The sequence below is a fragment of the Coregonus clupeaformis genome, chromosome 18 (genome assembly GCF_020615455.1).
Source record: "Coregonus clupeaformis isolate EN_2021a chromosome 18, ASM2061545v1, whole genome shotgun sequence".
In the NCBI taxonomy this organism is placed as follows: domain Eukaryota; kingdom Metazoa; phylum Chordata; class Actinopteri; order Salmoniformes; family Salmonidae; genus Coregonus; species Coregonus clupeaformis.
Genome location: NC_059209.1, coordinates 7,000,938 through 7,011,143, shown reverse-complemented (window position 1 = coordinate 7,011,143; position 10,206 = coordinate 7,000,938). Strand labels below are relative to the sequence as shown.

General features: G+C 41.8%; 1 protein-coding gene across 8 annotated transcripts in view; it reads right to left on the bottom strand.

Annotated features, from left to right (window-relative positions):
• Positions 1-10,206, bottom strand: part of mctp1a (multiple C2 domains, transmembrane 1a) — a 241,744-nt gene that overhangs the window by 53,731 nt on the left and 177,807 nt on the right. For all 8 annotated transcript variants that reach the window (XM_041904553.1, XM_041904545.1, XM_041904546.1 and 5 more), the window contains exons 11-15: positions 5,780-5,882; positions 4,308-4,410; positions 3,862-3,963; positions 3,323-3,397; positions 620-739 (exon numbers count right to left, since the gene is read on the bottom strand). In XM_041904553.1, the coding sequence (XP_041760487.1) occupies positions 620-739; positions 3,323-3,397; positions 3,862-3,963; positions 4,308-4,410; positions 5,780-5,882 (503 nt within the window). The remainder of the gene's footprint in view (positions 1-619; positions 740-3,322; positions 3,398-3,861; positions 3,964-4,307; positions 4,411-5,779; positions 5,883-10,206) is intronic.

Genomic DNA, 10,206 nt, shown 5'->3' with positions numbered 1-10,206 from the left:
AGAGAGAGAGAGAGAGAGAGAGAGAGAGAGAGAGAGAGACTCAAGACTTTCGCTACAAACATTACATTGTCTCTTACACTCTTAGAAAGACAGCTTCCAAAAGGGTTATTTGGCTGTCCCCATAGGAGAACCCTTTTTAGTTCCAGGTAGAACCTTTTTTAGTTCCAGGAAGAACCCTTTTGGGTTCAATGTAGAACCAACTGTGGAAAGGGTTCTACATGGAAACCAAAAGGGTTCTACCTGGAACCAAAAAGGGTTCTTCAAATGGTTATCCTATGTGGACAGCCGAATAACCCTATTAGGTTCTAGATAGCACCTTTTTTTCTAAGAGTGTAGGCCTTAGATTGGTTGGTGAATGTTTGATTCCTTGCCCTGTTGAAGTCCATCCTATCCAGGTGATACACTGGTTTAAGTGTGTTTTGTGAAATATATTAGTATATTTATACTGTGGTACATCTATTGTTCATTAAATCTATATGTACAGATATGTATTTGTATAGCCTATGTCAGAAGGGTTAGTACCAGAAAGGGGCAGATGAGTGTGTGTATATGTAGTCTATATGTACTGTAACATATGTATATGTACATGAGGTGTGTATGTAAATGAATGTATTAGTACCAGGAAGGCGCAGATGCTCCTCTGAGGCGAGTGCCATTCGAAGCAGCTGTTGATGTAGCAGCCGGAGTTGATGAGGAACAGGATGCAGCGCCTCACTCTGTTGAAGTTCTGCAGCAGCAACTAGACGTGACATAAGCAGTCATAAACATGACATAGAAACAGACATAACAATACAGCCGGCGTTGATGGCGGTCGATGGTCAAGGAGTCGAGGAATCGATCATTTTGGAGTCGACACTCATTCTATAGTTCTTTATGTCATTATATGTAATCAACACCCTCTCGACGGAAAGAGCGGCGACAATTGGAACTTCACATGAACTTCTTTAATACCACGATGTACGCAGGAAAATTAACCCAAGGATGATAGTGAAATATGATTCATGAGGAGGTCCTAGAGACTGCTACTTGATTGATTAATATAGAACGTTGGGTAGGCTGTATGCAAGACAGGAGAGGATGAATCATGTCTGGAAAATGTATCATAGAAACAAAGCAATCTTGCAGCTGTCGGTCCATAGGCAGGCTAAACCATAGGATTTTTCGAATAAGACGAAAACAGGCCACAGGTGCCTGATAACGAACAACAATTTATTCTAGATGTTTTCGAAAACCAGACTGTAGTGCTTGGGAAATATTTGGGCAGAGATACATTTTCTCGGAGAACTCCTCTGTAAGCTAAAACTATATCAGTGTCTGTCCTCACATCTCAATTAGCTTTTCTGCCTAAGTCAGCCAAACTGTCTTTCCTACATGTTTCCTTTGTTACTACTCTAAATGTTAGCATCATGCTGTTGTTTTTCTAAGGCCTTATCAGCCCTGGTATTAGTTGTTATCATATGTCATAGTCAATAGGTCAATAAATCTTTGCATGTTAACTATTAGTAACATTCCCCAACAATGTCACTCGGTATGTGGAAGTGACTATAGTATTATTAAAGACAAACATATATAAAACATATATATTATAAAAAAATCCACTTCTAACACGACCAAGCAGAATTAAGTATTCAACCAAGCCGTGTTACAAAACGTATTCAGGACATAATACTGGCAATAAAAATGTTTTGGGCAATATTGCCTAGTAATGTTGCTGGCAATGTGATGGGGTATGAGATACTGGAGCAATAAAGGGCAACGCGCAACATGGACAATACATTGTCTGGTTTCTCATACCCCATCATGTTGCCAGCCTAGTGTTGGTCAAGTATTGGCACAATAATGTTAACAAAATGCTGAGTGTATAGGAAACCCAATCACTAAATCAAGTTCACTGAGGCTGTGTGTTTTAAAGCTAGCTCTTCAAATGAAGTTAAGGAATAGTAATAGTGTTAACGGCCTGTGATGATTTCACATCCCTAGGGAGTTCAGGCAGGCATCTGGCCAGCGATGGGGAAAGCACCGCAGTCCCATTCCGCTGTGTTCCAATCAGGGAACACCACAACAACATGACAGAATAGAAGTCAGCCAATCAGGTCACATCCAGGAAGTAGTCCCCCAAGAGGGAATATCTATTCTGATGTGTCTTTAAGAGGATTCTGGGATGTTTAGGGGGAATTGTGCTTTTTACAGCACCACCTAATTCATTATTCAACGGAGAGTAGTGGTGAACTGAGAATGACTGTGTGTCTACGGTGTCCTGGTGGGGACATCCACCCCCTGAAGACAACAGCACTCTGAGTCACCCACATCCCCGCATGGTCTCACACGGCCACGCTTTGATCACACTACTGTAACTAGCAGCAGAGGGACTATTCTAAAGTGCTACACACATTTAGTTTTTAATACGCAAGTTTCAACCAACGTGAGTAGTAATATCTAGGGCCAGGAGTTTCCCCGTGATCACATAACTGGACCAGGAAAAACTCTGGACCCTAGTTATAGACTATAACTACAACGTGGAGTTTTTCCTGCTTAGGTCCTGGCTCTGGTAATATCCTGAATTCAGATATTAACCGTCTAATTATATATAATGTAATATAATGTCTGTATTTAACTGGCTACTTTTGGGGTTTGTGTGTGTAACGACAGGCAACGGGCCACAGCAGGGATTAGCCCAACACAAAAGAGCCCTCACGGGGCAATCTCTCTAAAGCAATCGATGACATCATCATTCAGAGACGTTGACATGGGGCATCACTATGAGTCAGAGGTGAAGTATAGATGAAAAAAGAGAAGCGCAAACAGGGAGGGTGGACGGGGAGGATCACACAGGGGAAAGTGCAGAGTGGGCATCTTTTGGCACAGGGAGAGAGAAGGAGAGAGAGAGGGAAGAGGAGGGGAGAGAGACAAAAGGGTATAAGAGTGGGTGACTGCTCAGCCCAAACGGCGTTTATGTGACACGTCTGATGTGGGCAAGCCCCCACGATTCAGCCCTTTGTGGGACCGCCACATTGAGTGGTGTGACAATGAAGTGCAAAGCAGCAGTGGTACAGAGGGCCAACTAAGGATGGCCAATCTACTTATACACCACCAGAGCTGACAGCTTGACATTTCTATTCACCACTCACAGTAAAGGAGAGAGCTGGGGGGGAGCGGGAAAGAGAGGGACGTTTTTCTCTCGCTCTTGCCCACACTGTTGTGGCCTCACAAGATGCCACTCAAGACTGGTTGGGTTTTGTTAACATATCTAATATAATGGAGGACTGTGGTAGACTCTGAGCTAAATGGGGCAGCAGGGTAGAGGCTGTTGTTGTTGACCTACCTGTTTGGACACTCTGGGTTCATCCTCAATGTATTTCTGCTCGATGGGTATCAATGTCCTGAGACCGGCCTTCACCTGGTGTGGGAATAACAGACACATTATCAACACACAGCCAATGGTGGGATATTATCAAAATAACACAATATGGCCCTATTTCTATTGTGATCGTTCACAATATGGCATAGACAGATTTCTAACTGAATTGACTGAGTTAAATACATACATACAGATGTATTTTGTTGAGATGAATGGCAGTACATATGCCCTGTGTCACGGGCTATAGTGAGCGCTCTCTCCATCACACACAGAACTAAGATGGCCGCCAGCAGGACACACACAGTGACAATGAATGGGTGAACAAAGGCTGCTGAGTGGGAGTGTTCGATAATTAAACTGAAAACGAGGACGGGGGACAAGGGACGGCAGGGGAGGAAGGACAAACAGCATAAAGAAGACACGTTCTGGAGTGGGGAGGGATGGTGGTGGGGGGGGTGTCATAATAGGAAAAAAGTGAAGGAGAAAAAAGAAGAGAGACTTACAGCATTAAAAATCACGTCTATTTCGAGAAAGATGACCCCTTTTGTTGGCCCTGTCAGCTCCTTGCTTTTCAAGGCGTAGGCTTTCCGTTCACCATTTTGAATCTGTGGGAGAGGGACATGACAGCCGTCTGTCTGGCAATACCCGGCTGAATACACTCCCTGGGCCACCTTTGAACCCCAGCTGCTGCATCTGACAGAGAGCCCAAAACAACTGTGGCAACTCTGACAAGTACCTGTTCATTACCACCACAGCACTGTCAGGGAGAAATTAACTATCCTGGGGAATCAGCCCGCCAGGGTACATTACCACGTTCTCTCTCTCTATCTCTCTCTCTCAATGATAACAGTCTCATCCACAGTTGCAAAAAATGTATTGTGTTTTTTTCAACAGTATTTCCCCAAGGGGAGTCGATAGATAGCAGAGACATTTCATCAGGAGGACTCACGTTTAGTAAAGGGATGGCCACTTTCCCCAAGAAGTCTGCACTCCTGTCTCGGTCCTCGTCGTACACCGTCACCTCCAACACTGAGTGGATGTCCTTCACGTTACTGCTCGCCACAGAACAACAATTAAACCACTACAATCAGACATCTCCCACACCATTCGTAGCATGATGAAACTACAGTCCTCTATGACCTTTGCACTCAACTAAAGAGTGCGAGAGTTGTAGGAGGAAGAGAATCGTGGTTATGAAATGTTATCTTTGAAAAGTAGGCTAGTGAGGATGCTGATGGAAAGAAAGGAGGTTACTCTTAAAGGGAGAGATAGGTGCGGCATTGCTCAAAGGACGACTCAATGACCCAGCTTTCCATGGGAATTCACTTGTGTATTTCCCCATAAAGAAGATTGGAATAAATAGATATAGATATGAGATATAAACATATAAACATATGTACATAGTCATGTATAGAATCCAATGAAAACTATTGCATATCAATCAAAAAATACATTCATAGGCGGAAAGATTTACCAGGGAATGAAACGTAGACCTCAGAATTTAAATCTCCATGATTGACTAGCATTAGCTATGTTTTCTATGAGATGTATAGATGTATGAATGTATGAATACTCAATAATACTGTCAAATAAATAGATTTGGGGAGGGAGGATGTGAGGGGGTGGATGGAGACTGAGGGGGAGAATGGGTTGGGGTTATCTTTCGATGTGACTCTTTAATTGTTTTTGTACCTGTTACCCCCCCCCCCCCCACCCCTAAAAAAAAAAGAAAATACAAAACTTTTTTTCTACCATATAAATATATTTTGAATATTTACAGAAGGCTAAGTGCATACGCTGTGCAATGTTTGGCTAGTTGAATAAAATACATTAGAAATGACAGTGTTTGATTGTATTATTCAATCAAGATGTTTTAGAAAATGTGCTTTTCCACACAATGATAATCGAGATATTTACAGAAATATGAGAATTCATAATTGAAAATGTGTATTATCATGTGCATTCCAAAATAACATTTACATTTTTACAAAATCCTATGGCAAATGTAAATACATGACCTAACTGGAAACAGGGATAGCAGGGAATGTGAAACTGTTTTTAAAATGAGGCTGTTTTATTTATATTTTGTAAATGTAATAGCTATAATTGTTTTGTTACAATCATCGCTTGTATTCAAGTTATGATAACAATACAATTGAGGCATATGGTTATCCGTCAATGTATTAATAACGTATTGTAATACTTCTTAAAATAATACATTTTTTGTTCTTATTTTATTAGGTACAGGTGCAACACGATTGACACAACAGTATATTTAGATTTGTGTGTGTGTGTATATCAAGTACCGTCATGTGTCAGAGAGCGATAAAAGAGAGAGAGATAGAGAGAGAGAGAGACCACCCAGTATGAGATCATGAGTGGGTATGTCTGTGGCAACATGGGGTACAGAAGTGGACTCACAAGGTGAAGACCTTGTTCCACTCGGGGTTGAGGTTCTTGTAGACGGTGTGTGTCTGTAGCCGGTCATTACTCAACTCCACCACACAGAAGGGGTCACTCTTGCCTGCGAGGGGGAGACAGAAAGAGAGGGAGAGAGAAAGAGAGAGAGGGAGCAAGAGCGGGAGAGACAGCGAGAGACATGTCGATAAAAAGAGGAGCCTTATTAACTTTATCTATGTCTGGTTTATTCCTGTCTAATCCAGTGTCGGCTGGCCTACGGAGCCTACGGGGGAAGCAGCGATGGTGGTTAGCAGTAGCGCTAGCTTTCTACCTGATAAAGAGGTGCAGATAAACAGCCAGGAGCTGATCAGAGAATTACCTCCCACATAGCCCTCCTGCTCCTCCTCACCGCATGACAGCTCCACCCACCATTTATCACCTACAGTAATGATGTGATACATTAATTTTACCCCATGCTACACTATATCACTGGCCCTGCTACAAGGATCCTAGCGCTCGGACACCACCTGATAAGCACTATGGAATCTCTGCCCGGGGCACGAGAGAGAGAGAGAGAGAGAGAGAGAGAGAGCGAGAGAGAGAGAGAGAGAGAGAGAGAGAGAGAGAGAGAGAGAGAGAGAGAGAGAGAGAGAGAGAGAGAGAGAGTAGACATCTTGTCTGACAGGGATGGGACTGAGAAGAGGGAGGCAGGGAGGGAGGGGGGAGAGGAGCTAGGGAGTTTAGTAAGACAGACTTGGTGACTGGAGGTGAAGTGGGTGAACTCCGGTGGAAGTTATTCCAAACAAGTGGAGAGACTGTGAGGCAGCGCCAGAGGAACACACTGATGTCATTTCACTATCACAGCAAGATTGACGTTATCTACACATTATCTACACAATGTGTTATCCCTTATACAGTGGCTTGCGAAAGTATTCACCCCCTTGGCATTTTTCCTATTTTGTTGCCTTACAACCTGAAATTAAAATGGATTTTGGGGGGGTTTGTATCATTTGCCTGCCACTTTGAAGATGCAAAATATGTTTTATTGTAAACAAACAAGAAACTTGAGTGTGCATAACTATTCACCCCTCCAAAGTCAATACTTTGTAGAGCCACCTTTTGCAGCAAGTCTCTTGGGGTATGTTTCTATAAGCTTGGCACATCTAGCCACTGGGATTTTTGCCCATTCTTCAAGGCAAAACTGCTCCAGCTCCTTCAAGTTGGATGGGTTCCGCTGGTGTACAGCAATCTTTAAGTCATACCACAGATTCTCAATTGGAATGAGGTCTGGGATTTGACTAGGGCATTCCAAGACATTTAAATTTTTCCCCTTAAACCACTCAAGTGTCGCTTTAGCAGTATGCTTAGGGTCATTGTCCTGCTGGAAGGTGAACCTCCGTCCCAGTCTCAAATCTCTGGAAGACTGCATTTTTTTCTGGCCACTCTTCCGTAATCCCAGCTCTGTGGAGTGTATGGCTTAAAGTGGTCCTATGGACAGATACTCCAATCTCCGCTGTGGAGCTTTGCAGCTCCTTCAGGGTTATCTTTGGTCTCTTTGTTGCTTCTCTGATTAATGCCCTCCTTGCCTGGTCCGTGAGTTTTGGTGGGCAGCCCTCTCTTGGCAGGTTTGTTGTGGTGCCATATTCTTTCCATTTTTTAAATAATGAATTTAATGGTGCTCCGTGGGATGTTCAAGGTTTCGAATATTTTTTTATAACCCAACTCTTATCTGTACTTCTCCACAACTTTGTCCCTGACCTGTTTGGAGAGCTCCTTGGTCTTCATGGTGTCGCTTGCTTGGTGGTGCCCCTTGCTTAGTGGTGTTGCAGACTCTGTGGCCTTTCAGAACAGGTGCATATATACTGACATCATGTGACAGATCATGTGACACTTAGATTGCACACAGGTTGACTTTCTTTAACAAATTATGTGACTTCTGAAGGTAATTGGTTGCACCAGATCTTATTTAGGGGCTTCATAGCAAAAGGTGTGAATACATATGCACACACCACTTTTCTGTTATTTATTTTTTCAAATTTTTTGAAACAAGTAATTTTTTTAATTTCACTTCACCAATTTTGACTATTTTGTGTATGTCCATTATATGAAATCCACATAAAAATCAATATAAATTACAGGTTGTAATGCAACAAATTAGGAAAAATGCCAAGGGGGATGAATACTTTTGCAAGGCACTGCATTACTGGTTCTGATATTTTGGACATACATTATGTTTTATACTAAGCCAAGTCATGTGATGGCAGCATGTTTAAGAAAGACAGGCTCACGCAATTAACAGGCTGACATAATTTGCCATTCAATGAGTAGCATGATGCAAGACACCATGGAGATGATAGCTGTACAGTAAATATGTAATCAGCACTGTTAACAAAAGTAATATTTGGCAGAATATTTGTCTTATGTAATTCTCCACTTTCAAAGGAAACATTCCAGAAAGTTTTACAGTTAAAAGAAAAACACACAATTTGAAAGCCATGAAATAGAGACATAATCATTATGGTTGGACACTTCTCCAGAGAGTCGCATATTGTACTACCCCCAACCAATGTCCTATATATTCTGTGTTTGTGTATGGAAATACATGTTACTGTTTCTTTGTATATTTAAATAACTGCCCCCCACAAAAAAAAAGAAACTCTTAATTCCAGCTTTCATCTTTACTTTTATCAGAACTGTTGGGAACACTTTTGCTGTTTGTTCAAGCAGATCACTCTTAAAAGCTAGGTCAGGGAGAGAGAAACATATCCCATTCAAATTCCCCAAGAGCGTAATGTGAAATAAAATGACTTCAAGAGTGTGCGGTTGCTTTTAATAATTAAGTTAAGAACAGAACAAATGTGGTTGAAGGCGAGGCTGAATTTGGGTTCATGCGTCAATTCCCCGTTGAGGCAGCGCGTTGGGTACGGCTCCATTGATTCCGGTGAGTTTCTTCTAATGTTGTGACAAGGGCAGGACATTTAGTGGGAGAGCTAAACAAATGTCACAGTGATCAATGTGGAGCCGTAGGTGTTACCTTTCACATCTATTTGTGGCACGTATTGATCTGCCGGTACGCTTCAAGTTGATATTGACACTCACTCCTACAATGCAACATCATTATATACAGAATAATTCACTATCAACTAGAAGAGTGGGTTCACTTTTACAACAGAACATGCTTTATCATTTGTTCATTTAATATAATCAATAAAAAATGTACTAATCGAGTAGTTGGTGAAAACTGATGATGCTATAAAATATTGTGAATTTCCATATAGGCATGATAACAAATCATAAGAAATACTAAATTATATAAAATATAGAAAGAAACAATTTGTATTTACAATTCAGAAACTAGGGTTTTGAGTATGATGATGCAAAAAAAGTGCTCCTGTTTTATGTTCCTTTCCTAAATTCGGAACAATATACTACATCTTCCTAAATTACTGCATCAACACCCAGTTTTTCATGATATTTGTATGGTCACTAGAATATAAAAGACACAACTCTCGAATGAGCTACAATTGACTGAAATTGATTTAAATGTTTTGAAGAAAACAAAATAATCCCCCTCTAACGGTGTTCTCCTTTAATAATATGCAGGCAATGTGGCTGCGGTGGTGAGTGGTTGTCGCTGGTGATGAACTTTCACCTTAATGGAGAGCACCAGAGGCGGCTGTCTCAGCCAATTACACGCTCAGGTTTGAGGGCTACTTTGACAGTCCAGGTAAACGGCCAGCCAGAGCTCCTCCCCGGGTTCATTTTCCATATCGTGGCTGGGTTCACGGCGAGAGCATCAAACTAATTTCAGGCAGCAGTTAGATAAGCATGTTAAACTGAGTTAAGCAAAGCGGTGGAACTGAGGTGATGTCGTTGTCTTCCAGGAGGCAAGTCTGAGTTCCTTTTTAGAGATGTTGAAAGCAGCATGCTTTATACTGCAGTGTTTGAGAGTCTCAATACATCCCTTACTGTCATCACTACATCACTAAGACTATCCTCAGTATTACACTGTCAGTCAAGTGCATGCTTGCACCCTTGCAAAGTGTTGATACATGTTATTACCAATCTGTTACATAGTAATATTGAAGCCTCAGCTCAAAGCACTTTTTACTGTATCCCAAATTCCATTACAAAGATTGGTCCTCCAAGAATAAACAAACTTCCTCTTATATTGATGCAGTAAATTGATCTGCATGCCCCCTTCACTGGGAAGATCCTGTGTGTCTTTGAAAGGCTGGAACAGTACGGGAGGTACTCACACGGGTAAGAGCACCTCATCAAATGGGATTGTTGGTTTTAGAGACTATTTTCAGTTATTATACTGGGCTGGAGTAGAGATACTTCATGTAAATGCCACAAGTAGAGTAGCGATGGGACAAACTGCCAAACAGATGGTTTCTCTCTCTTTCATGGTTTCTCTCTCTCTCTCATGGTCACTATCTCTCTCT